Genomic DNA, 27358 nt, shown 5'->3' with positions numbered 1-27358 from the left:
TAAAGCGCAGTTGTTGTAGGGAAAATTTTATTTTCTCTTGAGAAAGCTTCATTGCATTAAGAACCTAAAGCTAAGTGTGTGATGATACCATTTCTGCAGAGCTGGGGCTGAGATGGCTCTGTGGAGAGCAGGATCCATCACTGGTTAGATTTCAAAGGAGGGTCCCAGCTTTCCCCTCTGCTGCCATAATCCAGAGTGCACTGGTTGAAAGAATGCTCTCTGCAGGAAATGCCAGTTACCTGTTTAATCATAGAAAGATTATAACAATTATGTTTTTAAATATTAAAAGTTTCTTCTGATCCCCATGGACAGTATTAATGTGCTGATAGCCAAAAGCCTTTTGATAAGTACCCAGTGGTTTATTTTCCACCCTGGTTACAAGTTCTGAGTGTCCTGGCATGTTCTCCTGCCTCTCAGCTCTGGGCCCATCCCAGAAGCCTGTCAGCCCATGCTGTCTGTCACTGCCTCTCCCTTCTGAAGGCTTTGAAAGGGTGGGTGCTTCCATTGCTCTGTTTCAGATTGCCCATTCTAAACTTTATCTTTGTCAGGGTACATCTTTGTGTTTGGGCTGGCTTAACTCAAGAAGAGCCTAAAGCAGGGCCTTGCACAGGATGAGCTGTCACCCAGAGATGGCCTTTCACCAGCATCACTTGTTTTCTGGATGCAGTATTTTCCATTAAGCATAGTTAGCCCTATGTTTTCCTGTGCTTTTCCATTGCTAGTTGTCTGTTTCAGGAGCAGCAGTGCCAATGTCACTTCAGTCCATGCAGGCTTTTTATTTCATATCTATGATGGTACTCAAGCATTCTAGTCTGAACACATTTTCATATGATTCAACCAAGTATTAACTTTAATGGGGTGTTTTTCTATAAGGGTCTTGAATTAAAATCTTCTCTCTTTCTCTGGGGACTGCATGATGGCAGCTACCTACAGAATATCCTTAGCTGGAAATCTGCAAGCATGGATTCCCCTCCCCTGTGGAGGAGGAGCACTTTCTCCCTTACTCCTGACTGAATTGTTGCTTCCAAATAAGCACTGAGAAGCAAGATTTGTTCAGCATTCAGCTTCATGTTTTAGTCAAGAGATTTAGTCATAGCAAATGCAGACAGACAGTGCCTGTCACTTCTCTCTGCATTAGAAAAGCCAGAGAGAAAGGAAACAGTACATCTCAGGGTGCCTCTGCTGGTAGCCCAGACCACCAGAGCACATTGATGGTCTTGGCAACTTGAGGATTGTGTTCTTCCCTGAAACCCTAAATATCCCAAAGACAATTCTGCCTGCTGTGGCTGGGGGGGAGTTGGGTTCCTTCATCTGTATTGTCAGTCAGTTCTTACAGTTGTTCCCATATACTTGCCAAGGCTGGATTAATTTCTTCTTTGCTCAAGAGCCTCTTCCCTGTCTGTCCTTTCCTCCAGAGAGGAGGAAAGTTGCACTCACTTGAGAGTGTGCTCTATGTGTTATGAATTTGCTTCTATTTTAAGATACAAGTATATTCCTTATTCTGATGCCAAAAGATTTTTGCTTTTTTATATATTTTTAATATATTCCTAGCTCTGTAGACTCTTATTGTATAGTTCCATGGTTTCTTAGCTAGCATTCAGTACTTTTCCAGTACTTTGTTAGACAGACACATTCCTGGAATCCCATTCTAATCTGTCTTCTTCAGTGAACCAAGGCCATTCTTCTACCTCCCTGTGTATGCAGACATAAACAGTGTAGGGCTAGGAGAAAGGGGGGAGGCTGAACCAAGGGGAGAATTACTTAATTAACTGTACTTTTAATTGGGGATTCTTGTCAATTATGGTAATTTGCTAAACTTATAAAAGTCTCAAAGCCCAATATCATGTGTGCATTCTGTTGTGCATTTTGCCATAAGTGCACCTGAAGGATCCTTCAATGAACAGTAACCACCTTTATCCTTTTCATCTTTGGCTTGTGATTTCAGGGCTCAGAAGGGCATCAGTTCTAATTTGATTTTTCTGTGGCCTCAGGATAAACTCAACTGATAGTTATTTTTAATGTCTTGTCAAAGTGAGATCTGAATTAAGACAGCTTGTGCTGCTTAAATTTATGTGTTCCACTGTGTGGCAGAGCAGTCTGTGTGGGAGCTGTCTTGATTGATGGCAATCCTTACTCTTTACTGGAGTGTGCTCCCATTCTTCCATGCCATTTATCACTTCAGTGCCTTCATGTTGCAGGCAGACCCTCCTTTCTCAAATTGCTTTTTTTCTTCAGTTACTGCATGCTGCCTCATTTTCTGGGATGGACATTACTGTTGGCCCTCTCTTGAGGGGGGCTGATGTGGAGAGAGATTGGAGAAAGAAATTACTGCTTGTTATTTCATTCTCATAGTTAACCTCAGAAACCTCATTTGGTCATGCAGCAGGAACAGGCTTTTTTTTTTTTTTTTTAATGGATTTTAGCTCATCTGAACAGCACTGATTCTCTCTCAAGTTCAGTCAATTTAAAAGGAAATTGTATCACAAGGGTTTTTCTTTGCTAACTCTTAAGCATTGGAAAAACCTGAATCCCTGTAAACTGGTAAGAGATCACATCTCATAACGTTTATTTTCATCATATACTAATTTAGTTTTCAGATCCATTATTTAATTTCTTTGCTTATTTTCTGACAGGACAGTAAAAGGATAGTACTGATAGGACAGGAACAAATAGGTATTTGCTTTATATTTCCTCCGTTTTTCACTGAAAGTGGAGTGTCACACAATCATTTTACCTTACCACCTCCATATAAATGCTTCATCAGTGCTACATTTAAAATACTGTGAAGTTGTATAAGGCCAAAGGCTAAAGAAAAGTACCAATTTAAACAGAAACTTCTTAGATAATTTTTCCAGTGAGCTTGATTTGAGGGCGTAATCTGAAGAGAAAATGCTCCCATTAATTAGTGGGAAGGAAGGCAAGCTAAATAACTTGGAAGAGATTTTATTTAGTTTATGTTTTGTAACCTGTGCTCTGTGATGTTTTTCATTCAGTTTTAAATTAGTTATAAGGTGTGCACCCTGTAATTTTTCAGTGTCTGTGAAATCTCAGAATGGACAATTTTTATTTTAACAGGCCATGGAGCAGACGTGAAATGTGTTGACTGGCATCCAACAAAGGGATTAGTTGTTTCAGGAAGTAAAGACAGCCAACAGCCCATCAAGTTCTGGGATCCAAAGACTGGCCAGAGCCTTGCCACACTGTAAGTTCTTACCCACAGACTTTTGATTTGCTCAAATATAAACTAACTTCATAAAATATTTTTTTCTTAATTCCCTTCTTAGCCGTTTTCCCCACAACTTCTCAGCCATACACGGTTGCTTCACACATGAAGCTAGTTCTTTAGCTGTGCCAGAAAATCCAGAGGTTAGATGAGGACAAGTTTGTACCTGGAAAATTGAGACAGTAGCATTTGTTATTTAAATTTACTTTGTTCTTCTTCACAGACAATCTAGCCACACAGTTCTCATACAGACTGAGATAGGGAAAAACAAATGAGATGTTTCATCTCCTGATAAAAACTTTCTTATGCTGCAGCAGAAACATGCACAGCAACTGGATACTATGTCAGTGAGTGCTCCCAGTTGCTTTGCAGTACAAAAGACCAGGATCAAAGCACAGGGCCTTTGCACAGAAAGCCCCAGTTCTGCTTTAGTAGCCTGAACTGCCTTGTTATTGACCCGAATATTTGTGACTGGCAAATGAGATTTTTTATCTGTGTCTGAGAAATCAGCTTCAGGACAAACAATCTGTTTATTTTTCTCTGCTTGCAGACATGCTCACAAAAACACAGTGATGGAGGTGAAACTGAATCTCAATGGCAACTGGCTGCTGACAGCTTCTCGTGACCACCTCTGCAAGCTCTTCGACATCCGGAACTTGAAGGAAGAACTTCAGGTCTTCAGGGGGCATAAGAAAGAGGCCACAGGTCAGAATTCTTTTTATTATGGAGATTGTTATTATTAAGCTTAGATTAAAAATTAAAATTATTTCCATTCATTAGAAATCCTGGTATTACACCTTGTGATTGTGGCTTACTGTGTGTTTCAGCTGTGGCCTGGCATCCTGTTCATGAAGGGCTCTTTGCCAGTGGAGGGTCTGATGGCTCCTTGCTGTTCTGGCATGTTGGGTATGTGGCATTTTCATCAGCATGTTGGAAAGGTGTTGGTCAGCTGTGCAAGCCGTTAGACAAAACACAAAATACCTCTTTTCCCCTTTGAGTCCATATTTAACCTGCATATTTTTAATAATAATTTTTCTCTGTACCTGAGGAATTTGTTAATATGCTTCATTTACGAAGAAGTTTTCCTGCAGAAATGTGCTTTAAAGGATACGATTGCTTGCACAAAACCAGCCATGTGCTGAGATGGTGATGAATGGTTGAAACTCCTAATTTCTTAAAGCTTGTTCTGAAGTGCTGTAATTATTTTGGTTTTAAATGTACAATTAAAAATCCCTACATTACTGAACTGCCTATTAAAACCACAGGGAACAATCAATTCATCCAGTGGAAAAATGACTGAGGCTTAAATCTGACAAAATATGGGATAGAGGATGAACAACAGCTGAATAGCAGAAGTTTTCTATTGTAGTTGTAGGAGATATTTAGCTGTGTATGATTAATTTTTATTTTTTTAATGCATCAGGGTTGAGAAGGAGGTTGGTGGGATGGAAATGGCCCATGAAGGAATGATCTGGAGTCTGGCATGGCATCCCCTTGGGCACATTCTGTGTTCAGGCTCAAATGATCACACCAGGTAATTTCAAGTATATAAAGAGAAGATCTAAGGGAATGTACTTACTTTTAGAAACCAGAACAGTGTTTGGCATCAGTGAATAAATAGATTGGGATGGTTCTGGCCACACAACCAGTGGCCAAAGCAGAGACACAACTTATGTTAATAGGAAGCACTAGGTGACATTTTATATTGCAGGGTAGAGTCTGACCTCTTGTAACAAATATTACGATTTTGGTTGGTGGGAGCTTTTAAATCCACTGAAGAGAAGTTTAAAAAAAGAATTCTTGTCATTTCTTGCTGAAGAAATGCTCCTGTCTTCACAGCAATTTTTCTTGCAGATCATCTGCTGGTCATGTCTTTTTCACATTGCAGACACATTCAGAGGCTGTAGTTTGAGTTTTTAGGTTGGACATGCTATAAACATAGTGCATTTTATAAATGCAGTACATTTTTGCAGAAGCATGTGTACATTTAGTGTATATGAAGAATATACTTGAGCAAGAAGGTTTTGGAATGGACTAGAAATATTTTTTTTCAGGATCTGATGTTGATCCCTTGTACTTACACCCATTACACTTTGAAGTATCTTCTAAGTTCTAATGTTGGGTTTTTTAGTTTGGGCTTGAAGCTCATACCCTGTGTTCAGATCTAGAGCTAAACTTGATTTAATAAGCCTTGAATCCTTCTATAATCAAGATACTATACTAAAAATCAAAGAACTAATTAGATTAGAAGTTGTTAATGCTCTTGACCCTTTAATGAGATCATGTAACTTCCTTCTGACAGCAAGTTTTGGACTAGAAATCGGCCTGGAGATAAAATGCGAGATCGTTACAACTTGAACCTGCTGCCTGGGATGTCAGAGGATGGTGTGGAGTATGGTGAGGCATTTTTCCTCAGTAGGGAAGGAACAGGATTGGGGTCAGGAACAGGCCTAGGTCATTAGGTGACACTTCTGGGTAAGGTGAGGAAGCAGAATTATAGCATTGGGGACCACTTGGGCAAAAATACCTTTTTCTAAGAATGATTTTACTGCTTGTGTTAGCAGTGATCATCATTCCAACAATGGGTTTTCTTCTGTTTCCACAGCTCCAGGAGGTAAGACTTGCTCTGTCGATCACAGGAAGGAGGTTTGGCTCTCCCTCTGGCAATATCTCCAGTTTTTTTCCTGAAAACTTCATCTGTCTTCAAGGCTTCCCACAGTCCTGAACTGCAACAGAAAAAGCAATAAGAATTCTACTAAAACCTTTAAACTTTGCTCTTAAGGATTTATCCCAATAATTTTAGGCTGCTCAGGATTGCCCAGCTCAATGGTGTGCCTCAGCCACCTGTAGTTGCATCTGTTTCTTCAGATTTTTTTTTTTCTTTTTTTTTTTTTTTTTTTTTTTTTTTTTTTTTTTTTCTTTTTTGAGGCGGGGATACAAAAATGCAGCACTTTAATACAAGTTAAATTTTAAAATATATAGATTTGTTATAACAAAAATGGGATTGGTTATGGGTTATTATTTCTTTTTCTAAGCTTCTACCCTAAGTGTAACTTCCTGAAAGGATATAGTTTTTGACCTTTTGGGGTGTATTTATGAATCTGAACTTGCAGTTCTTTGAATATCCTGTAATTCATGTATGAAACTAAATTGTGACCTACCAGTTATAAAATATCTATTTACTATTGGAATATGATACTAATGGTAAAAGCATTTGAGAATCCAAAGGGATAAAGTAGTAATGTAAAGAAATATTTTCCAAGTATAAATATTTATTGTTTTTTTTTCTCTAGATGATCTGGAGCCCAACAGCCTGGCAGTTATTCCTGGGATGGGAATACCTGAACAGTTGAAAATAGCTATGGAGCAGGAGCAGATGGGTAAGTAATAGCTATGGAGAAGCATTCTCCTGAACAATCCAGATACTGTGTGACTTCTTTTTCATTCTTTTCATATTCTTTGGGAGCACAAATGCTCTTTTCTAAAGTTCTGTGTTGTGCATATTTGCTGTGTAAAGAAGGATGAGCTGAAAACCTCTGTGAAAAAAATAAAGGATCTTTGTGTCAGCCTGCATAGCTCTGACTATTTGTTTCCCTGGTGCCAAAGGGAAAGATGAGTCCAATGACATTGAAATGACAATCCCAGGACTGGATTGGGGAATGGAGGAAGTAATGCAAAAGGACCAAAAGAAAGTGCCACAGAAAAAAGTTCCCTATGCAAAACCAATACCAGCACAGTTTCAGCAGGTAAGTACCTGATAGAGAGTGAACAGAACAACCTGTTCTTTTCTCAGCTTCAGAAAGTGTGTGTCTTTTGAAATGTTTTGGATTTTACAGCTCCTGTATCAACACCCCATGCAATTTACCACAGTAGCTCTTTGAATTACCATTTAAACATAAATATTTTATTAACTACCTTCTATGTTGTATCTGTACCTGGGAAGAACCTAGAAGACAAGGAAGTTTTATTCAGCATTGTTTTTACTTTCAAGTATCCATACCACAAAATGTTTCAGCACATTCTTTCTGATTGCAGCAATGCGTTGCACACATGTTGTTCTACACAATTAATCTTGTGTTTCCTGATCTTTGTAGGCATGGATGCAAAATAAAGTTCCTTTGCCTCCCCCACCTGAGCCATTGAATGATAGAAAGGAGGATATTAAGCTGGAGGAGAAAAAGAAATCACAGGCAGAGATTGAGCAGGAAATGGCAGCACTTCAGTACACAAACCCACAACTCCTGGAGGTATGTGTGGAAACACAGGGATTAACAAGTTTGCTTTAGTCCCTTCTGTGGCAGATTTGGACTTCAGCACTAAAGTGAGCAGCTTCCTGCAGCAGTTTCGCCTGCTTTTTCACTTTTTACAAAAAGACTCTCATTGAACAGGATATTGCAATTAATGTGTGATGATGTGAAACCCTCAGTGAGGCCCCCACGTCTCACTTTACCAGTGAGTCTCTTCAGTTGGTGATTTCTCTTCAGTTAGTGATTTTTGTTTGTTGCAAGGAAAGCATTCTTAAATTCCTGTGAAATGGAAGGACTGCTTCTGATTTTTAGTTGTAACATACTTCTGTCTCTCTTTTTTGGACAGCAACTGAAGATTGAGAGACTTGCACAAAAGCAAGCTGAGCAAGTGCAGCCACCGCCCCCAGGAGGATCTCTCCACGGACCTCAGCCTTTCCCAGGCCAAGGCCCAATGTCACAGATGCCTCAAGGGTTTCAGCAGCCCCTTCAACCTCAGCAGATGCCAATGAATATGCCTCAGATGGGACCTCCTGGTCCACAAGGACAGTTCAGACCTCCGGGACCCCAAGGACAAATGGGACCTCAAGGTCCATTACACCAAGGAGCTGGAGGTCCACAAGGGTTCATGGGACCACAAGGACCTCCAGGCCCCCAAGGGCCTCCACAAGGAATGCCACGGCCTCAGGATTTACATGGACATCAAGGAATGCAGAGACATCCGGGCCCTCACGGGCCCATGGGGCCCCCAGGCCCACAGGGTAATGCCGGCCCACAGGGACACTTGGGACCGCAGGGCCTGCCCGGGTCTCAGACTCATTTAGGACCACAGGGCCCACCTGGCCCACAAGGTCACCTGGGTCCTCAGGGTCCCCCTGGAGGTCAAGGAATGCAGGGGCCACCTGGTCCACGAGGAATGCAAGGACCTCTTCCTCACGGCATGCAAGGAGCTCCGGGATCTCAAGGCATGCAGGGCCCTATATCCCAAGGGCCTTTGATGGGACTTAATCCAAGAGGGATGCAGGGTCCACCAGGACCCAGAGATAACCAGGGACCTAATCCACAAGGGATGATGATGGGTCATCCACAAGAAATGAGAGGTCCTCATATGCAAAGTGGTTTACTAGGACATGGTCCCCAGGAGATGCGGGGCCTTCAGGGACCCCCGCCTCAAGGTTCAATGATGGGACCGCCACAAGAAATGCGTGGGCCACCTGGTCCCCAGGGCCAGCAGGGACCTCCACAAGGCTCTTTGGTGGGGCCTCAAGGAAACATGCAAGGACCTCAGGGACAGCCAAACCCTTCGAGGGGGCCGCACCCTTCCCAGGGCCCTCTGCCCTTCCAGCAGCAGAAAACGCCTCTGTTGGGCGATGGGCCCCGTCCCCCCTTCAATCAGGTACGTGGGGGTCTTTGCAACAAGGGGAGTTCTCAGAATGTGGGAATGATAGCTGTCTGTGCAAGAGAAATGCACTCCAGGAGCTGAGAGAATGGAGGTTGGGTGTTCCTTGCAGGACTGAGGCCTCAGGAAAATTGAAGTGATGATAAAAAGGGTTCTGTAGCTTGGAAACAGCAGAAGGTGTCCCTGCCCATGGCAGGGGGATTGGAAATAGGTGATCTTTAAGGTCACTTCCAACCCAAAGTATTCATGGTTCTATGACAGGTAACTGCGGAAAAGGGTTTATTGGGAATAGTAGTACAGAGACCAGTCTGCTATGAAAATATGTAACCTTAAGAAAAACTCCTTTTTTTTCATTTTTTTTTAAATTTAAAGACACTGAACTGTCTTAAGCAAGGTATTTCATGGGGAGCAGACAAGCACTAATAAAAGTCAAATGTCAAAAACTAAACATAAGAAAAGTCACATGTATTTATTAAAGCAAGGTATTGCCAACTCTCAGTTGTCCAGAGTAGTTAATCCAAACTGTGGGATGGATTTACCATAGATGCTGACACACCTGAACTCAGCTTAGGTCTGGTTGCACTTAACAGTTGACTCTAAGTGCAGAAGGACACAGCACTTTCCATTTTCTGCTCTACTACACATCACACAGAGCCCTCTGTGGTTATTGCCTCCCATAAGTTCCTAGCTGGATAGCACCGGTTCTTACTTTGTCTCAAGTGTCTTCAGTTCTAGGTGAATTTTGAAAGGGAAGTTTGGAAAAAAAAAAAACCTGTACTTAATTGAAAAAAGAAAATGTGTGGTGTTTTTTAACCAGAATTGTCTCTTTTAGACCTGCACTCCATAGTTTCAGTCAAGGCTTTAGACATTTAGAGTACTTGGTGTGTAGTCCAGTACCAATCACAGTGATGAACTGGACATTCAAATGAGCTTTAGCTCAGGGATTCCTTTTCAGATTGAAGCAGAGTAGCCCACAAGTTGTGGGTTTATTTGAATAGTTTTTCCTTACAAATGAATAATTCCCTCCAGAAGGCTGTTAATGTGCCACTGCTGCTGAGATTTCAAAAGTATCCAAGTTACACAAACGAGTGTTGGTTCCCCAGCTATGTAACTTAAACCAGCAGAGTTGTTCCTCATTGCTATCCCAAGGAAATTCATTTTTCTTTGAGAATAATTACCCTGTTTGTGGAGGGCTGTCCTTGTCTGCCCTTGCCACTGGCACTTTGGAATTCAGTAAGGTGCTTTTGATGGGTGGCTGGTTATTTTCTTTGAATACTGCTATCTTAAAGGCTTTTACAGATACTAAAAAAATGACACAGTGAGGTATTTTAACCCATTCTTCATTCTTTGTGCACCTTTAGTATGGTAATGGCTTTTAAAAATGAACGTATTTTAAAATTCATAATGTCAGGTTTTGCACCATTTTGCTTCTTTGTAATATGAATACAGCAGTAGTTGCTGTTTGAAAAGGCCCCATATGTGATTTTTTAAAAAACAATAGACTTGAGTTTGTTTTGTGTTCTGGATTTGGCTTTTTTCTTCTGTAAACTTGTACAAATCACTTTCTGTAGCAGAAGTGTGAATATCTGCTTTATCAAGGGTTTGTGACATTGACACAGAACAATGATAGATAATTGCAAGGGTTAATCTCCATATAAGATATCGCTGTTACCTGCCCTGGCTGTACACTGGAAGCAGAGGTTTGCTGGCATGCACAAGGCCATTTGCAGCTTTTAGTAAAGTACCTCTTTCTAAACTCTGCATATTTTCCAGCTCAAGTCCAGTTTGAGGCCTGGAAGTAATTTTGAAACAAAAATCCCATGAAAATGCAGAGTTAGAGCTCTGTGTTCCCAGCTGGCAAAGCATGGTTTGTTTGTAAGCAAGGTTTCTGCTAAGGAGAGTTATTTACTGAGTGCTAAAAATTGCTGCTTTGGTTAAACACTTCCTTAAATGGAAGAAGTTCCATAAAATTTATTTTAAGTAAGCATCTGCTAAATATATGGGAAATCCTGGAACCTCCAGCAAGGTTTTGCTCAGGAACAGCAGAATCACTGTGATAGCTGGCTCTTACCTAGTCAGAGGATGGATTTGTTCTGGACTCCAGTCAACATTCCATCACTAGGAAAGTATTTTTGGGGATTTTGGGGTTTTTGGGGATTTTGGGGTTTTTTTTAATGGACATTAAGCCAGATCTTTTATTTTGCTTATTTTTCCAACATTCTTACAAAATTACTCGATGCAATTACGAAGTTTGTAGTACATATTTGTGTGCTTTCTTGTGTTTATCACCTACATTGCAGTTGAATATAAATTTTTAATTTAAAACTATATTTCAAGATATGATGGGGTAAATGCACAAATAAACTTTCTGCTTCTCTGCAACCAGAAATAAAAAGGTAGTGTTTCTCAAAATTAATTTAGAGCATTAAAATTATTTAACTTTGATTCATGGAGAAGTTAAGCAGTGTAATTATAACCCAGTGGTGTGCTGAAGTACAGGTCTTTAAGTATTTCCAGAGTGCAGTCTGAAAGGGTTTTAACCAAGTTAGTGTGAAGGCCAAGTCTAAATCTTGCATACTAGTCATGTCTAGGAAAAAAAATACATTTTTTGGGGTTTCTAGTAAGGCTTTGGGGGGATTGGCTTTTTGGTCATGTCAGCATAGGAAGGTTTTGTATTGCAGTCCTGCAGGTTCCATGTCTCTGGTTCATATTTTTATTGTTGGATTTTATATCTGCAGTGTAAATTCTCTACATGTCACTTTTTAGTTCCAGTCAAGCACAAACCCCAAATGAGGACTTTTGTCAGGCCTGTGCTGTTGAAAGGCAGAATCAGAGCATCATCCAAACAGAGTTTTCTAACCAGTGTCACCACAGCAGGTCCTGTAAATTTGGTACCTGTCAAAATCTTTAATGAGTCTGTGACAGCAGCTGAATTTAAAGAGCATTAATTTATCCTTTAAAATTCACAAAAAATGAGAAAAAATACCAAAAGACACTTACATACTTTATTTTTTTCTTTGGGATCACATAAAGCACAAAAAACTCTGCCCACTAGACTGCCTCTGCTTTTTTTAATCCTAAAATGAAGAAAAATGAACTTTGCCATCATGTTAAAAATGAAACTCACGTTAGCAACTTAGAGATATTTAGAGAAGAGGTTTCCTTGTGGCCCTATTGTTGTCCCCTCATCCCAACATTCTTGGTACTTATAGTTTCTCTTTTTTGTTCATTTCCAAATGAAGTCTTTGGTCTGTGAAGCTCTTTAACTGCCTGTAAATCAGGCAGTACATGATAATTTTCAAACAAATTTACACATTACTCCTCTATTCCTCAAGAGGAACAGAATATTTGTATCAAATACTCAATAAATTCAATACATTCTTATAGAATATTCATACTCAGGAAGGATATGAGCTTTATCATCTTTGGCTGTGACAGATAAAATGTGAATACTTGCAAAGCTGTTTCCTATGAAATGGTATGTTTCTCAGTGACTGAAGCATTACTGATGTGAATGTCTGAAAACTGAGGCTGAAACCATTGGAACATGAGCTGTTTCTGTTGTACAACCTGTGCAGATGCAGACCTTATGGAAAGAAAATTGTTTTGCACTCCTACAAAAATTTTTAATGACTCACACATGGCAATTCACATGGCTTTTGTTCTTCCATGCTCACAGGATGGACAGAACCCGGGTCCCCCTCCGCTGATTCCAGGCCTGGGGCAGCAAGGAGGACAAGGTCGTCTGGGCCCTCACAACCAAGGACCTGGTCTTAATAAAGGTAATTAAACATCTTGTCTTCTCCTGGGAGACAGTCTCCTCAAAGAGGGGCTGTCCCAGTGCAGTGCACCCAGGGAGAAATGGCTGGAGCACAGTGCCAGGCCTTGGCTGAGAGAAAAGCTTCCATAGATGTGGGCTGGGATATACAGGAAAAATTTTCCAGAAATATTGTTTCCTGTGAAATGTATCCTATATACTTTCTAGAACTCTGTGAACTAGAGCATCCTGAAGTGATTTAGAAGTGGTTACAGAAACCTGCTGTGATTTTTCTTGTCCCTCAAGGTGATGCCCGTGGGCCACCCAACCATCACCTGGGCCCGCTGTCGGACAGGCGGCACGAGCAGAACAGCGGCGGCCCCGAGCACGGGCCAGAGCGGGGCCTGTTCCGAGGGGGCCAGGACTGGAGTGACGGCAGGGACAGCAGGGGCATGCCCGACAGACGGGGACCTCACCCCGATTTCCACGATGACTTTGATCGGCCGGATGACTTCCGGGATGATTTCCACCCAGACAAGAGATTTGGCCATCGATTGCGGGAGTTCGAGGGGAGAGGAGGCCCACCATTGCAGGATGAGAAATGGAGACGAGGTGGACCTGGGCCTCCCTTTCCTCCTGATCACAGGGAATTTGAAGGAGGTGGTTCCAACCGGGGGCCTCCTGGTGCTTGGGAAGGACGGAGACCTTCAGATGACAGATACCCACGGGATCCTGAGGATGCGCGCTTCCGAGGAAGGCGAGATGAGAGGTAAGAATAAATCCATTTCTCTTTCTTGGGTTAAAGGGTAAATGGAGGGAACTCTTTTATTCCTGGTTTCCTTTTCATTAAGGAGTCTATCTGTTTCAGATTTATAAACTGGAAACCAATAAGGAAATGAAAACTCTAATATACCTGAGTGTAGAGTCCATAAAAATCATTCAGTAATAGAAGAAAACTTGAAAAATGGTCATTGTATACAGCAGCTTCCGTGTCTTTAAACAGTAAGTAAAGAGAAGGGGGAAAGTTTGTAGAGAAGATCCAGTGACACAGGATGAAGATCTGAGACGGTTTTGATGAAAATTGAGAGGAGACTTAAAGGTTAAAGTGACAAACTTTTGAACACTAGAAGTGGATTTTGAGATTCTGTCTCCAGTCACAAACTACAGCATGACTGTAGAGACTGTAGGATGAGATGCAATGCCCTTGTAAGGAGCAGGAACAGTGATGTGACTGCCAGACAGAAGGGACAGACTTACAGCATCTGTTGGACTGTCGAGACTATTTTTTCATGCGTTTGCTTGTAGAAATTTTATTTCTCTTTCTGACTTATTTCTTAATGCCAAGCAAAGAACTCAAAAATAATCCGATTTACAGCAATGTCCTTGTCATTGCTCACAATCTCCGAATAAATCGCAAAGGGATAAATTTGCTTTTAGTTACCAATGTAAATATGGAGGAATTAATGCTGTCTCTGAAATTAATTATCAGCAAAATTGCTCCAGATTTATGTTAGTTTAATTAAATGAAATTTGGCCTCCAGGGTCTAAGCCTCTCACTGACCACCAACTCTCTATGTATAAGAACATGTGCTTGTTACAAATATGCTGTGGTCTCCACATAATGTGAATTCTGTGTGTTTTAGTTGCCTTTTTAATCATTTTCTTACATTCCTTTTACTTTGCATCTATACAGCTCTTCTTTTAGCTATTTTCTACCTAGCTCTGTAAGATGTAACTTCCTTTTGTGTGAAGAGTATGAAAAGAAATGAACAGTAACTTAAAGAAGGTAACAATTAAAGCCATTTTTAAAAAGTAAAGCCAGAGAAAATCCAGTTGGATGGTCCAGTGGTCCAATGGTCTGCATCACAGAACTCTAAAAGACACAGCAGACAAGACTTTTAGAAGCTCAGCAGAGATTTTTCAGATCTTATATTGAAAATGCTTAGGGACTGGCAAATATTTTATTATGGTCCTGATTTTTAAAAAGTTTCAGGAAGGGAAACAAGAACCTTGTGACCTGTAAATCTGACTTTTGAACTAAGAGTGTTCTATTTGTCAGAGTACAAGTGTTTGCCCAGAGAGTTTGAAATGAAATGGCACAGGGCTCTAAAAGGCTCACTGTGCTTGTAAATTTGATGATTTTCTTGGAATGAAGGTGAACTAGGTGCCATTTACTGCAGATGCTGTGGTGGACTTAATCCAAACCACTCGTTTAGCTGACTTGGTTTGAAATTGAGATTGTAACTGGTTTGATCAAGCATGAGAGGCAAATGTGTGTATGTGTGTTTCTCTCTAATTTCCCATCCTTTTCATCCCTGTCCTGTTCTTACTCTATATCAACATGATGCTTCTACTGCAGAGACCTGCCTCTTCCTGCCTGCTAAATCTGCACAGTTTGTAGCTGTGTACAGTAAGGTCCTAGGCCTCGGGGAAGAAGATGTGAGAGCAGTCAAACAGGAACTGAACCCGATGCAAGGCAGGGTTTTATGTGTGACTGATACGAAAAGGCAAATAAGGATATCCATAACACAATATTAGGAGCTGTGGCTGTGTCAGGCATAGGTATCATAGATTTCAAAACTCAACTGTGTCCATAAGTTGCCTGAAATAGGAAAGGCCCTGTTCCTGCAGCCCTGGGGCCTCGTGTTGAAAATCTTGGTAATTTCCAAGCTAAGTCCAATCACACCATATCAGTATTAAAGCAGGAGGCCCTCTAAGAAACCTCTAGAGGACTGTGCTGTTTTCAAGGCTAAACAATATTGCTCTGTGATTATTTGAACCATTTGTACCTGCAACTGTTGAGTTTGTTTTCCCAAACCATCCAGGTTAATGTAAATGGTTCATGGTCCATACAAAGCACTCCTCCATCCACTGTTGTACCTGTACAGGCACAGCAGCCTCCTCTCTGTATTGTGTTTGTTTTCTGGGAGGTGGAGACAGACCTATTGTTTTTTAATAAAAACAATGTAAAAGTTTAAAAATATTGTATTGTGTTATGACTACTGTTAAAATATTTAAATTTGTAATTAAAAGGTTAATGTTGTTAAAATTCTAAATAAAAGTATCTAAAGTTTTGCTTGTAATAGGATGCACTGTGTCTTTAATGAGCTGGGGAAGGGGATGCTGCACACAGCCAACACCACGGGAATACTGCTGTGCTTCCAGTTCAGCCAGTGTGGAACTGGGAACACTGGGGAGGTGGGAGGCATCTGTGACTGGGCAAGGAGAGCTCCACACCGTGTGCTGTCACTGAGGGTGGGCAGAGTAGCGTGGGGTGGCACGGTGGGGACACCAGTGTGCCTGTGCCACCTGAACACCTCAGCCGGGCTCTGACAGACAGGCGTCCTCACAGGGCAGGGCTGAGCTTTGCAAACCCTCCAGGTGTTTGAACTGCTTGTGCCAGGAACAGAACTGCTAGTTATTCACACAGCCAGCTGCAGGCTTACCTGGCATGGCACTGACAGCTCAGGAAGAGCCATTCTCCCCTCTGAGGAGCTGTCCAAGGCCCCCAGTGCGGCACTGGAGGAGCTGTACTCAGCTAGGATGCAGTGCAGAACCCAATTGTAGCAAATTCCTGAAGATGCTCTTGGTACTTACTAGACAGCAGTTATCAGCTTCAGGGTCATAATTACATTTTGCAACACAAAATTCCTTACTGCAGTTGGATAAACTGCTCGTCAGGTTGCAGAATGCCACTGTGCACTGTTCAGCCATCACTATGCCTACAGATGCAAGGGCAGTCTAGATGCATTTGCTAAAATTGTAAACTTTGAAGAATGGAATGAAAAGGAGAATTGTCTGGCAAAAGAATCACAGAACTAATAGGAATGAGATCCTGTAATGTTTTGTTATAGCCACGACTCTCATTGCTTCTATGTTTTCAGTTTGTTTTTTGATGGAAATAGAAAGGAAAAAAGGCAAGGGGAATGTAAGACCATCAGTTAAGGGGAAGTCACTTATACTTTGCCTTGCCTTACCTCACCTTGTATCTATCATCACTCATTGATTGTTTTCCCCACCTTTTCATTAACTAATGCAGTGTGTTTAATAATATTTTTCTTGTATGAAAAGCCAACATAATCAGTGGAAGGAAATATGAGAGGAAGATTACAAAGCTTACTATCAAAGTGCTCAAAGGCTGAAATGGGCACTTTCCCACCTACAAATCCTGTTCTAGTAACTGTATGTGCTGTAGCATTAAGTGAAACAGTTTAGAAATGAGTTGATAATTAAACTGAAGCTGATTCAATTATGCCTAAAAACCACGTTTGTATCATGTTCTTTGTTGTAGCTTCCGAAGAGGAGGACCCTCGAGACACGAGGGCCGGGGACCCAGGGGCAGAGATGGATTTCCTGGCCCTGAAGATTTTGGGCCAGATGATGCTTTTGACTCTCCAGATGAAAACTCCAGAGGAAGGGACCATGGTGCTCGGGGGCGAGGTCGAGGTGCTCTGAGAGGTAAGGGGAATGCTCTTCCACACAGAAATACAAGGATGAGGAAGGAAAGGCAGTTCTTGGGCAGATGACACCATTTTCATGAATGCAATGTCTCTTCTCACTCCTGTCCCCTGCTTCTCTTACTGCTCAGGAGCTCGGAAGGGTTTGCTTCCTACTCCAGATGAATTCCCACGCTTTGAAGGAGGGAGGAAACCAGAATCCTGGGATGGAAACAGAGAACCAGGTAAAAAATGTGGTGAGGTTTGTAGACTTCTACAATATAATAACTTGAAAAAAATATTTTAAAAATCATGCCTTTTTCCTGTACCTCACATGTTTGTTACCAGTATTTTACCATGAGAAAAGCCAAATACAGTTCTTTGGTCTTTTAAATTTAGGAAAAAAGAACTACACAGAATTTAACTGTCTCTGAATACAGCTGTCTTATTGAATAGAAGTGATTGTGGCCTCAAAGCCTTGATTTTCAGTTGTGTTCTTGTACAGTCCAGAACTGCCTGGGCAGTTGTCACCTCTGGATGACTGAATCACATGTCATGGGGTTTTTTTAATAGGTTTATTAATGCCAACAGTAATCTTTCTCCGTGTTGGTATTTTCAGCTGCAATGTCTGACAGCTTGTATTTGCAGTTGTGTTACTAAAGGCAACCCCATATGGGGCAAGACAGAGCTGTAGAATGTCATGGAAAACAAAGCACAAATGACACATGAATAAATGAAGGTGTGATTGTCTCTAAAATATATGGAAGTATTTTATACTGGAAAGAACACTTTACATCTGCCACACTTTTATTTCCCATCATCTTTAGAATCTGTTTTACCTTTAGCTTTTTTTACTAAAAAATGGGACAGAGGAGAAGCTTTACATAATTTTAACTTCAAACTGTGTGCCAAGCAGTGTGGGCAGTATGTAAATTTATGTGGCTGCCTTCAAAAATGAGGAATAAAGATCCAATAAACATTACTTATCCTGTGTTTTTGTGCACAGGTCCTCGTCCAGATCACCCTCCTCATGATGGGCACTCTCCAGCCAACAGAGAACGTTCCTCTTCACTCCAGGGCATGGACATGGCCTCACTGCCACCACGGAAACGTCCCTGGCACGACGGACCGGGAACCTCTGACCACAGAGACATGGATGCTCCAGGTGGACCTCCAGAGGAGAGGGGCAAAGGTAAAAAAACCCTTTGATTGGAACCCTTAAGTAACACTGGCATGTATTTTCAGTATTAAGTGTATCCAGAACTTCTTTGTTCAGAGGGGATAAAGCTGAGCTGGTAAATATCTGATTTTACCAGCTGGGAAGTTAAAGACCAGTCTTACAGGAGCATAAGAACAGAGGGATTTTCAAACATCAAATCCAAATCTTGTCTCCAGCACTGCAGAATCCCCTTCTTTATTGTCCTGTTGAAAAGTAATTGGTTTTTGATTCCCTGTTACTCAGCTGGAAAACGAATTAAGAGCATTTTCCCCTCATTTTCAGAATAGTTGTTTATTAATATAAATGTTTGTGATATTATTCTTTAACTCAAATATAAGAACATTGAGTCTGGAGTGATACGTCCCTGAAGTACTCTTTAAACCTCTGAAGATCTGACTTACTAAAACATTATTTTTATATATAATGGCTTTCTAGTTACCTTTTGTGTACTTCTCTAATTGCTTTAAGAATCATATAAACTTTTGATATATACAACATCCATGCACAGATCTCTAAAACTTAATTGCAGTAGACTATGCTTTAGAAAAAAAAGTAGGGAAAATGTTTTTATCTATGCTTATCATTCACTAATTTGATGTCTTGTGTTGTAATTAAGTTGAATGTTGGTCCCTGTTATTACTGAATGCCACCTCTGATTGCACTGAACTCCACCACTTCCAGCCTGAACCAGCTCTTCTCCAAATCAGAGCTCTGATTTCTTTATTCTTTCTAGAAATTCTTCTGTCTCTTCCACTAGCCTTGTTACTCTGTATGTGCTATTCTGAGTTTTAAATTATCCTTTTCTAAATTCAGTGAGGTAACTAGGAATTGCACACACTATTTAAGATGTGATGTAGCATTGGATTTCTACAGTTCTCTTGTATTTCTTCCACTTTCTTCATTCTTTCCTAATAGTTCCTGGTGCTGTAGTTCCCTTTTAAGCGGTCCCATGCTACTGTAACCCACAGAACACATTCTTTTGGATTCAGTGCTATTAGCATCACACCAGTTCTTGATCCTGTTTCTTACAGATCTCAGGACTTCTGTTCTCTTGTGTAAATACTGTCTTTCTTTAATGTCCTACTCACTGTCAGGTAGTGATCAATGACAAATGTCCTCATTTGCTTGCTGATGCTGAGCTGGCAGCCTACAGCTGAATTTGTTGCTGTTAGACTGCACAGCTTTGTCTCTGATGCCATTGAACACTGAATCCCAGCCCACTTCTCTCACCACTGTCCCAAAGCTCATTCAGTTTTAACTGCTTGTCACTCCTCCTCTGCATGGACTCTATTCCCAGGTTTTATCATTCCTTCACAGATGTTTTGAATGAAACTCTGCTGATAAACTCTTCTACCAGTATTTTTCTTTCCATATCCACATGCTGTAGTTCTCAATTTAGCCAGCATCTATCAAATCTGTAAGGATTCATTTTCCACCTTCCATAATGATTGTGATAACTCTAGCAGATTCTTCGTTAAACTCAAAACAATTGTTGTCCAGGCACAAGTGTTATAATTAACTCATAATGTGCTAAAGGAAGTTTAGAATGATGGCAGAAAGCCTGACAAGCAAACCATGAACAACACTTCTTCATATGTGGGCTATGTCACCTTCAGCTGAATTGGTAAAGTCCTTTGAAGATTAAAACTTCATGAATGTTTCTGTGAAACAATTTGGTAACTGTTTTACATGGAACCAACCACAGTCAACAAAAATCACTCTTGCTAAAGTGCAGCAAAAATACCTGAATTTAGCTGTAGTGTGTCCTAAAAACAAGGTTACCACTGATTTTGTTTTTTCACAATACTGCTTCTTATTTTAGGCTAATGAATTGGGTTGGGGTTTTTTGTTGTTCATATCAAACATAACAAAACCAAAAAGGTATGTGAGAATTAGAAAATTCTATTCCTGGCAGTAAGAGCTTGAGTACTTTTTGTTCCAGGTTAGTAGTAAAAGAAAGCATTTTTTCATTGTTTTTAGCAAAAAAAATTGAACAAAACAGTAATGTTACTCATGATCTTCACCATCAGCCTCAACTGTCTCAATTTGTTAACACTGCTATGTCTCAGTTTAGGATTTTTTAAAAGTATTTTGCCATAAAAACAGAGAGAACCCCAGTGTGAAGCACAAGAACTGGCAGTTTGGAGGAAAAGCTATCACTATTCTGACTTCATTTCAGTGACTGCTCATAGTATCAAATACAAGCTCCTTTAATTCCCAAGGAATTGCTTGATTGTTATCCGTTTTCTGAACTGTAACAGAGCCACTAAATCTGTATATGAAAATTGTACTGAGGGAGGAGGCATAAAATTGCAGGTCTCAGCTACAGCTGGTTTATGAATGATGACACCACAGTAGAACCAGCTCAGTATCTGGCATGTCTGAGAAGAGACTCAGCTCAAACTTACACCAGTAACTGGTTGTGCTTCCTTTGCAGGACGAGGAAATTCAGGACCTTCACAGAGAGCACCGAAATCTGGGAGGTCCAGTTCTCTAGATGGAGACCACCATGATGGATTCCACAGGGATGAAGCCTTTGGTGGAGGCCCTGGGGCAGTCAGTAACCCTTCCCGAGGAGGAAGGAGCAGCAGCAACTGGGGAAGAGGAAATAACATGAACTCTGGCCAGTCCCGGAGAGGAGGATCTCGGGGTGGACGAGGCCGATAGAAGAGGCTTTGACTGGGTCATGCCCAGTCCTTGTGGGACAATATTTAAATAGACTGCTACTCTGGACTCACCTGCAATGCCACGAACCTGGATTCTTAACTGGGATAACTGAATGTGCATTAGTTCCTAACAGGGGTCTTTCTTTTCCTGAATCAGTCATTTGCCTCTAGCTGCAATATTGTAGCTACCTTTGTTTTGTTCTTTCCACTCCCATTCCCCTCACTTTCTTGTTTTGTCAAGAGCTGGAATTTCTTTTAAGTGTTGTGGAACATGGAGCATCTCCACAGATTTCAGTTCACCTCCAGACAGAAACTTGTTTCTATATGTACAGTTTGTCAAAGAGTTACGTTGGTTTTGTATGAATACAGAACGTAATTTGAGCAAAAATTAACAAAAAAAAATCAACAGTGTGCGATTCTTTACTCACCTATTACTACAGAGGGTTGTATTTAGGCAAACTTGTGTTTCAGATGGAGCAACAGTACTACCTCCTGAAATCTCAGCCATTTAAAATAGTAACAGCCGATTCCCAGGGTTTTGGTTTATCATGTATAGAGAAGTTTCATTTTCACCTTTAGCCACAGCTGTCTACAATGGTGCTGAGGTTAAAATTCCAAAATGCAGGCAATCACCACTGCTTGCTACTCTGCCATCCTGAAACAGAAAAGAGTGAAATAATGTTTAGAACAAGTTGTCAAAGACGTAGTGTGAGTTACATAACCTGGATCCTAAGACAGACATCCCAGCAAAGGTTGGCATTCTACACTTAACCTAGGCAAGCCACGGATTTTTGTTCAAAACAGCATCTGTTTATAGAAACTGAGAAGGAAGGTTCAGCAGCTTGATTGGTATGTTTTACAGCAGCTGTGTGACACATTGCTTAAAGCTATGGGTGTTCAGCAGAGTCTGGTGCATTAATTGCTGAAGTGCAATTCATCACTTCCATAATAAGTTTTTTTAAGTGTCTTTTTCTTTAGGATATTGTTGTCTGATTTTAGTAAAGGAGGGAAATGAGGAGGAGGGGTTATTCCCATTTCCCACATTTCATAATAAAGCTGCTTACCAACCATTAGTTTGTTTTCCCCATAAATCATTCCTGTTAATCATGTCCAGCCACCATGTTATCAGAAGGCTCCTTTAACACCTAAAGCCTCAGTGAAAATGTTATCACGTAAGTACTTACTCTGCAGATACCCCTCAGGAAGGTCCTATATTGAAAGTATAATAAAAAATCACTCCCCTCTCTCTCCTGCTTCAGGCTTCCCTCTCTCCTGCCTTGAACTTCAGGTTATAATCAGGATGAGACTTAGTTCTAGAGGCTCCTGCAACCCAGTGATACATAGCAGCTGTTGCATCTTCTCCTAGGCAGGTTTACCAAAGACTGGCTCAAGTCCTGATGTCCCATCTTACTTAAAGACATCAAAGCACAGATGCTTAGCTGCTGTTCTTGTGGTTCAGTCAGTCACAAGTACCTTTTTCTACTTGGTTTTTAATTTGTGGTGTATCAAATCACATTTGAAAATTGTAACTGATCCATTAGCCTATAAAATCCTTCTCATGGGTGTCAGGAGAGACAGAACTGTCTTAAAGGAATTAACTAGAAACATCTGAGATGCATCTGATATGACAGAGTTTGTCCCTTAAGAAAAAATGCTTTTTAGCTCTGTCTGAAGGACTTTGGGCACTTTGGGTGTATGTCTGGGAGCTGGGATTTGTCCTGAAGTTTTCATGGGAAATACTAATGATTTCATCATTGGCAAAGAGGAAAAATTACCCTCTTTTTTTTTTTTTTTTTTTTTTTTAATTTACCAAGCCCGATATTAAGGGGCTAAAAGAGGTCTAATACTTAGACTATATGAGTTAGAGGATGGCTTTAGGCTTTAATTAAACCACAGTCCTCTACCAAAACAAGTTAAAGTGTATCTAACAAGAGAAAACCCAGCATTATCTAGACAACTTTTATTTCCTCTGATAATTGGTTAATTCCTTAAACAATTATGGTACTTAACGTTAAGTAACACTCTTCAAGGGGCAGCTTTTTAAATGCAGTTTTAAAGTATTTCACAATCATATGCTCAAAAAGTAGCAAGGAAATTTGATGATTAGATATAGTTTCTACAAAGCCTTGGAAGGTAACAGCATGGCAGAAGAGACAGAAGTTGCCTCCCAGTCTGTGATATGTGACCCACTATTAGTGGGAAATGGGCACAGTTACTTACTGGGAATATACTTCTGTGTTCCTCAGGTCATGTTATTTTACCAGTGCTGTACACAGACTCTTATGCTCTACCTGTTACTTCAGAGGTTGTCTCAGATTTAATTTTACACTGCTTTTAGGAGTAAAATTAATTTTATATACTGTAACTTAGAAACTGTAAAAACAGGAGCTAATTTAATGCTATTCTAATAACTCTGATCTACATTCTTAATGGAAAAAAGTGACCATTAGTGAAATGTCTATACTGACAACTGGACACAAATAGTTTTATTAAAACACTTAAGGACTCTCTTTAACAATTTCAGTTTAATTCAGAAAAATATTTGGTAAATATATTAAAACTAAATAGTGATAGCAAATGAGTATTGCAGGCTTTATTTTCTCCATGAGGCACAAATGCTCAGTGAGATACTCTGTGCAGGTGAGGCCCCGTTGTCCCATTTCCTTGCAGCTGTCCAGTACCCGGCCCAAACTGGAGCACCCAGCTCTGTCAGCCTGAATTCAGCACCCTCCTGAGGCAGCTCAGTTTCTGCACTGAAGCAGAACTCCAGTTACTGGCAAATATATTTTTGAAGGTCAGGCTGGGACAAGTAAGCAACTCCTGCCCAAGTTCAGAGAGCAGTATCTATACACAAAAGTAAAGTTCTAAGAGCTGAAGCTCCCATTTTAAAGCCCAGTTTGGTCCCGTACCTGCAAAAGCCAATGCTCTTAACCAACATTAGCACTTTTCATCCTCTCATCATCATGCAAGAACACCCCCACCCCTTACAATTATGGGCAGTTTTTGTGACCCACAGTCCCAGGAAAGTTTGTTTCACTTACTGGATGGTTATTTTAAAGCTGCTTTTTAGAGAGAAATGCAGTTCAGTGGCCACAGTCTTCGTATTCACCACTGGTCTGAGGTGACAGCAAAACCAGTATGTGTTCATAATATAGGGGTCAGCACAAAATGAGGTAATACCAGTTAGTTTTTCAATGTTCTCCCCTAGCCTCGATCGCATTTTGCTAAATCATCTTCGTGTTTCGGCATCCTTCAGCCCTGCGCACCCCAGCTGCTCCTCAGTACCGGCCAAGTCCACACTGACTCCGCATCGGCTCCGATCTCGCGGTCCGCAGCAGCCGCTGCACCAGCCACATGGTCCCAGGCTGGAGGTATGAGCGGGATGCTGCCAGCTCCGCACCCAGATGTGGAGCCATGCCAAGCCCCGGCTATGGAGCTGACAGCGCGGTAAGGCAAATAACGAGCCCGGGGGCGGCTCGGCAGGCTGACACCGCACACAGCCACCTGCAGCTCCGAGTCACCGGGGCCGCTCGGGGCTGCCAGCCCTGCTGCTGCTCCTCGAGCGCCGGCGAGGAAAACGTGCCAGGACGCGGAGGAGGCCAAGAGAAGCGGCGTCCCCCGTCTCGGAGTCGGCTGGCTACGGCGCGAGGCTCTCTCGGTCCGTGTGCGAGGGACTCCCGCGGGGACGCGGCCGCTCCTCCCCCGGTGCGCCGGGCTCACAGAGGCAGTGCCTTGCCTCGGCCGCGCACCGCGGCGCGGAGCAGCCCGGCGAGGCGGCGCAGGCCGGCGGCACCGCCGGGCAGCGCGGCCAGGAGCGCGGCGGCGGCGATGCCGAGCTGCGCGGCGGCGCCCAGCGCCGTCAGCGCGGTGCTGCGCAGCCCCAGCGCGGCGTACAGCGTCCCGAAGAGCGCCCCGAGGTACAGCAGCGCCCCGCGGCCGGGCTCCCGCAGCAGCCGGGCGGGCCCGCGCAGCAGCGCGGCGGCGCCCAGCGCACAAAGCGAGCCGAGCGACCAGAGCAGCGCGAACTTGCGGGCGCGCAGCAGCAGCAGCGGCACGCACAGCCCGGCCAGCCCGAAGCACAGCGCGGCCAGAAGCACGCACAGCCCGCTGCCCGCCAGCCGCTGCCAGCGCGACAGCCCCGGCAGCCACGGGTCCTCCTCTCCCGTCCAAGGCCACACCGTGGCGCCCGGGGGAGTGCCCGGCGGGAACGGGTTCAGCGCCCCCAGCCAGGCCCGTAGCCCGCCGCCGTCCCCCGCCTCCTCCTGCGAGCCGCCGGCGGCCGGCGGTGCGGGGACCGCGCTGGGACCGGTGGCAGCAGCAGCCTTGGACTGCGCGAGGTACTCGTGCAGCTGCCGGCCCAGGTCCGCCATGGCGGGGATGGCACCGGGCGCTACAGCGCTCCCTCCGCCCACACCGGCGCCGCCATTTTCCCGGGCAGGGGCCACATCCGGGGCACGGCAGAACGCGCGGCCACAGGCCGGGGAGAGCGGCGCGCATGCGCCGGGGACCGTGAGGCGCAGGGCGCGTGCGCGGGGGTCGTGAGCGCCGTGGGGGCTCTGAGGGCTGGGAGAACAGAGAGGGCTGTGGGGACAAGGGCATCTGTGAGGGCTGGGAAGGCTGCGGAGGCTGCGAGGGCTCTGAGTGGTATGGTGGCTGTGAGGGCTATGTGGGCTGCCTAGGGCTCCGGCGTCCCCGAGGGCTGTGTCGGTTGTGAAGGGCTATAAGCCTGGGATTAGCCTGTCAGTGATTGACAGGCAGGACTAAAAGCGATGACAGCTGAGATCAGCCCAGGAGATGGATTGACAGAGTAATTGTGATGTGGAGTCATCCACTCAGAGTGATTGATAGGCAGGGCCGAGGGTGATAAGGAGCAGGCTCAGCCTCCCAGAGTGATTACAGGCAGGGCGCTGGGAATGCCTCCCAGCTGCCCAGAGCCACTGGGCCACCGGAGCAGTCCTTTGTAGCCAGGCCTCCATGGCTGAAATTGGGATTCTGCCTTCCAAAACGGAACATCCAAGGATTACTCCCAGACAAAAGCTGCCAGACTGACAGGTCTCAGTGGCCTTGGCTTCCCGGGGATGGCCTCTCAGCTGCCCCACAGACACTGGGGCAGCAGGCTTTCCTTCCTGTGGAAAAGGGCCATCCTTCACAGCCAGGCAGCCAGGGCTGACAGTGGGATTCCACCTCTGTAGCAGCACATCTTGCCCCGCACAAGAGCTTATCTGTTGTTTGTTAACTGCTCAGATAACTCAAACAGGACAAGGTGTCTTATATTATTTTGGTGCTGTGGGGTTAAGACTGGTCTGGCATCTGGAAGATAAAGCTGGATTTCTGACTGACAGACACCTCACTTTATAAAAGCTACACCAAACTTTGACAAAGCAGAAATTTTCTATACTTGGAAATGTGTAGAGTTTTTCCCATGAGTGGGGCTGCCTGCCTCACAACTACTCCCCCGAAGCTTAAGTGACAGGAAGCTGTGTACGTTATCATCTTTTCAGTGGTCAGTTACATTTGACTCCTAACCAGTACTATTTCTTTTGCTAGCTTTAATATAGGTACCTTGATATCCTGCACTATTTTGTGTTATGCTGTAATCTATTTGTAGTACTTTTTAGTACCAAGAATTGCTCCCAGACAGAATTTGCCAGGATATGTGGGTCTCACTGGCCTTGACTTCCCCTGGGCTACCTCTCATCTGTACCTGAAACACTGGGGCTGTGAGCTTTCGTTCCTATGGAGAAGAATATTCCTTTTTTTTTTTTTTTTTTTTTTTTTTTTTTCCCCAGGAGCCCATGGCCAAAATTTGGATTGCACCTCTAAAATTCAGTATATCCAAGGATTACACCCACATGAAAGCTGCCAGGACAGACAAGTCTGGCTGGCACTGGCCTCCCCTTGGCCACCTTTCAAGTGCACCTGAAACACTGGGGCTGTGTGCTTTCCTTGCCATGGAAATGCACTGTCATTCTCATCTGGGAGTCCATAGCAGAAATTCTGAATGCCCCTGTATATCCAAGGATTTCTCCCAGACGAAAGCTGCTGGGTCAGATGGGTGTGCCTGGACTTTTCCTCCCAGGGGTCACCTCTGACCTGCACCTAAAGCACTGGGCCTATGTGCTTTCCTTCCTGTGGAAATTAACTGTAATTCCCATCCAGGAGCCCACGCTGGAAATTTGATTTGCACCTCCAGAAGTGCAATGTGCTGGTCTGCTTCTGTGCAGATACACTGTTCTGCACCACAGTGAATTGACATTTCAGACTGCAAGTGTGTGATGCTACATAAGGCTGAGAATTAACCTTTGCACTTTGATTGTGTGCAAAGTTAAAGGCTCCAAGAGGAGAGTGACTGCACAATTCCCTTCCAAATTCTGGTTATCTGCTGTAAGGGAGAAGGTCAGTGAACCCCATCTG

The 27358-nt window shown here is 43.0% G+C and overlaps 2 protein-coding genes across 7 annotated transcripts in view; one reads left to right on the top strand and one right to left on the bottom strand.

The window, feature by feature from the left end:
* The window catches only part of WDR33 (WD repeat domain 33), a 68669-nt gene extending 47293 nt beyond the window's left edge, over nucleotides 1–21376 (top strand). The window contains exons 8-23 of one of the 2 annotated variants that reach the window (XM_053951548.1): nucleotides 3076–3202; nucleotides 3774–3928; nucleotides 4051–4129; nucleotides 4647–4757; nucleotides 5526–5620; nucleotides 5829–5837; nucleotides 6517–6603; nucleotides 6830–6969; nucleotides 7318–7470; nucleotides 7817–8863; nucleotides 12546–12648; nucleotides 12930–13392; nucleotides 16915–17081; nucleotides 17212–17304; nucleotides 18066–18251; nucleotides 20716–21376. In XM_053951548.1, coding sequence (XP_053807523.1) covers nucleotides 3076–3202; nucleotides 3774–3928; nucleotides 4051–4129; nucleotides 4647–4757; nucleotides 5526–5620; nucleotides 5829–5837; nucleotides 6517–6603; nucleotides 6830–6969; nucleotides 7318–7470; nucleotides 7817–8863; nucleotides 12546–12648; nucleotides 12930–13392; nucleotides 16915–17081; nucleotides 17212–17304; nucleotides 18066–18251; nucleotides 20716–20945 — 3245 coding nt within the window. In that variant the 3' untranslated portion in view covers nucleotides 20946–21376. Of the gene's footprint in view, nucleotides 1–3075; nucleotides 3203–3773; nucleotides 3929–4050; nucleotides 4130–4646; nucleotides 4758–5525; nucleotides 5621–5828; nucleotides 6038–6516; nucleotides 6604–6829; nucleotides 6970–7317; nucleotides 7471–7816; nucleotides 8864–12545; nucleotides 12649–12929; nucleotides 13393–16914; nucleotides 17082–17211; nucleotides 17305–18065; nucleotides 18252–20715 lie in introns of those variants that run through there. The other variant, XM_053951541.1, reaches the window with a different exon arrangement.
* SFT2D3 (SFT2 domain containing 3) lies at nucleotides 16644–25450 on the bottom strand. Of its 5 annotated transcripts, XM_053951557.1 has the most exons (6): nucleotides 23986–25450; nucleotides 21373–21599; nucleotides 20687–20872; nucleotides 18401–18481; nucleotides 18043–18230; nucleotides 16644–17281 (listed from the first exon to the last, which is right to left on the bottom strand). In XM_053951557.1, exon 1 carries the CDS (start codon nucleotides 25312–25314, stop codon nucleotides 24661–24663), a length of 654 nt encoding a protein of 217 aa, XP_053807532.1. In that variant the 5' UTR covers nucleotides 25315–25450; the 3' UTR covers nucleotides 16644–17281; nucleotides 18043–18230; nucleotides 18401–18481; nucleotides 20687–20872; nucleotides 21373–21599; nucleotides 23986–24660. The 5 variants fall into 5 exon arrangements, with proteins under 5 accessions (XP_053807532.1, XP_053807529.1, XP_053807533.1 ...); XM_053951554.1 differs by lacking the exon at nucleotides 18401–18481; XM_053951558.1 differs by lacking the exon at nucleotides 18401–18481 and having other exon boundaries at nucleotides 21518–21599.
* Between the last annotated feature and the right edge of the window lie 1908 nt (nucleotides 25451–27358).

The sequence above is a fragment of the Vidua chalybeata genome, chromosome 10 (genome assembly GCF_026979565.1).
Source record: "Vidua chalybeata isolate OUT-0048 chromosome 10, bVidCha1 merged haplotype, whole genome shotgun sequence".
Lineage (NCBI taxonomy): Eukaryota > Metazoa > Chordata > Aves > Passeriformes > Viduidae > Vidua > Vidua chalybeata.
Note: the sequence above shows the minus strand (reverse complement) of the source record. Positions and strands in the feature narration are given on the sequence as shown.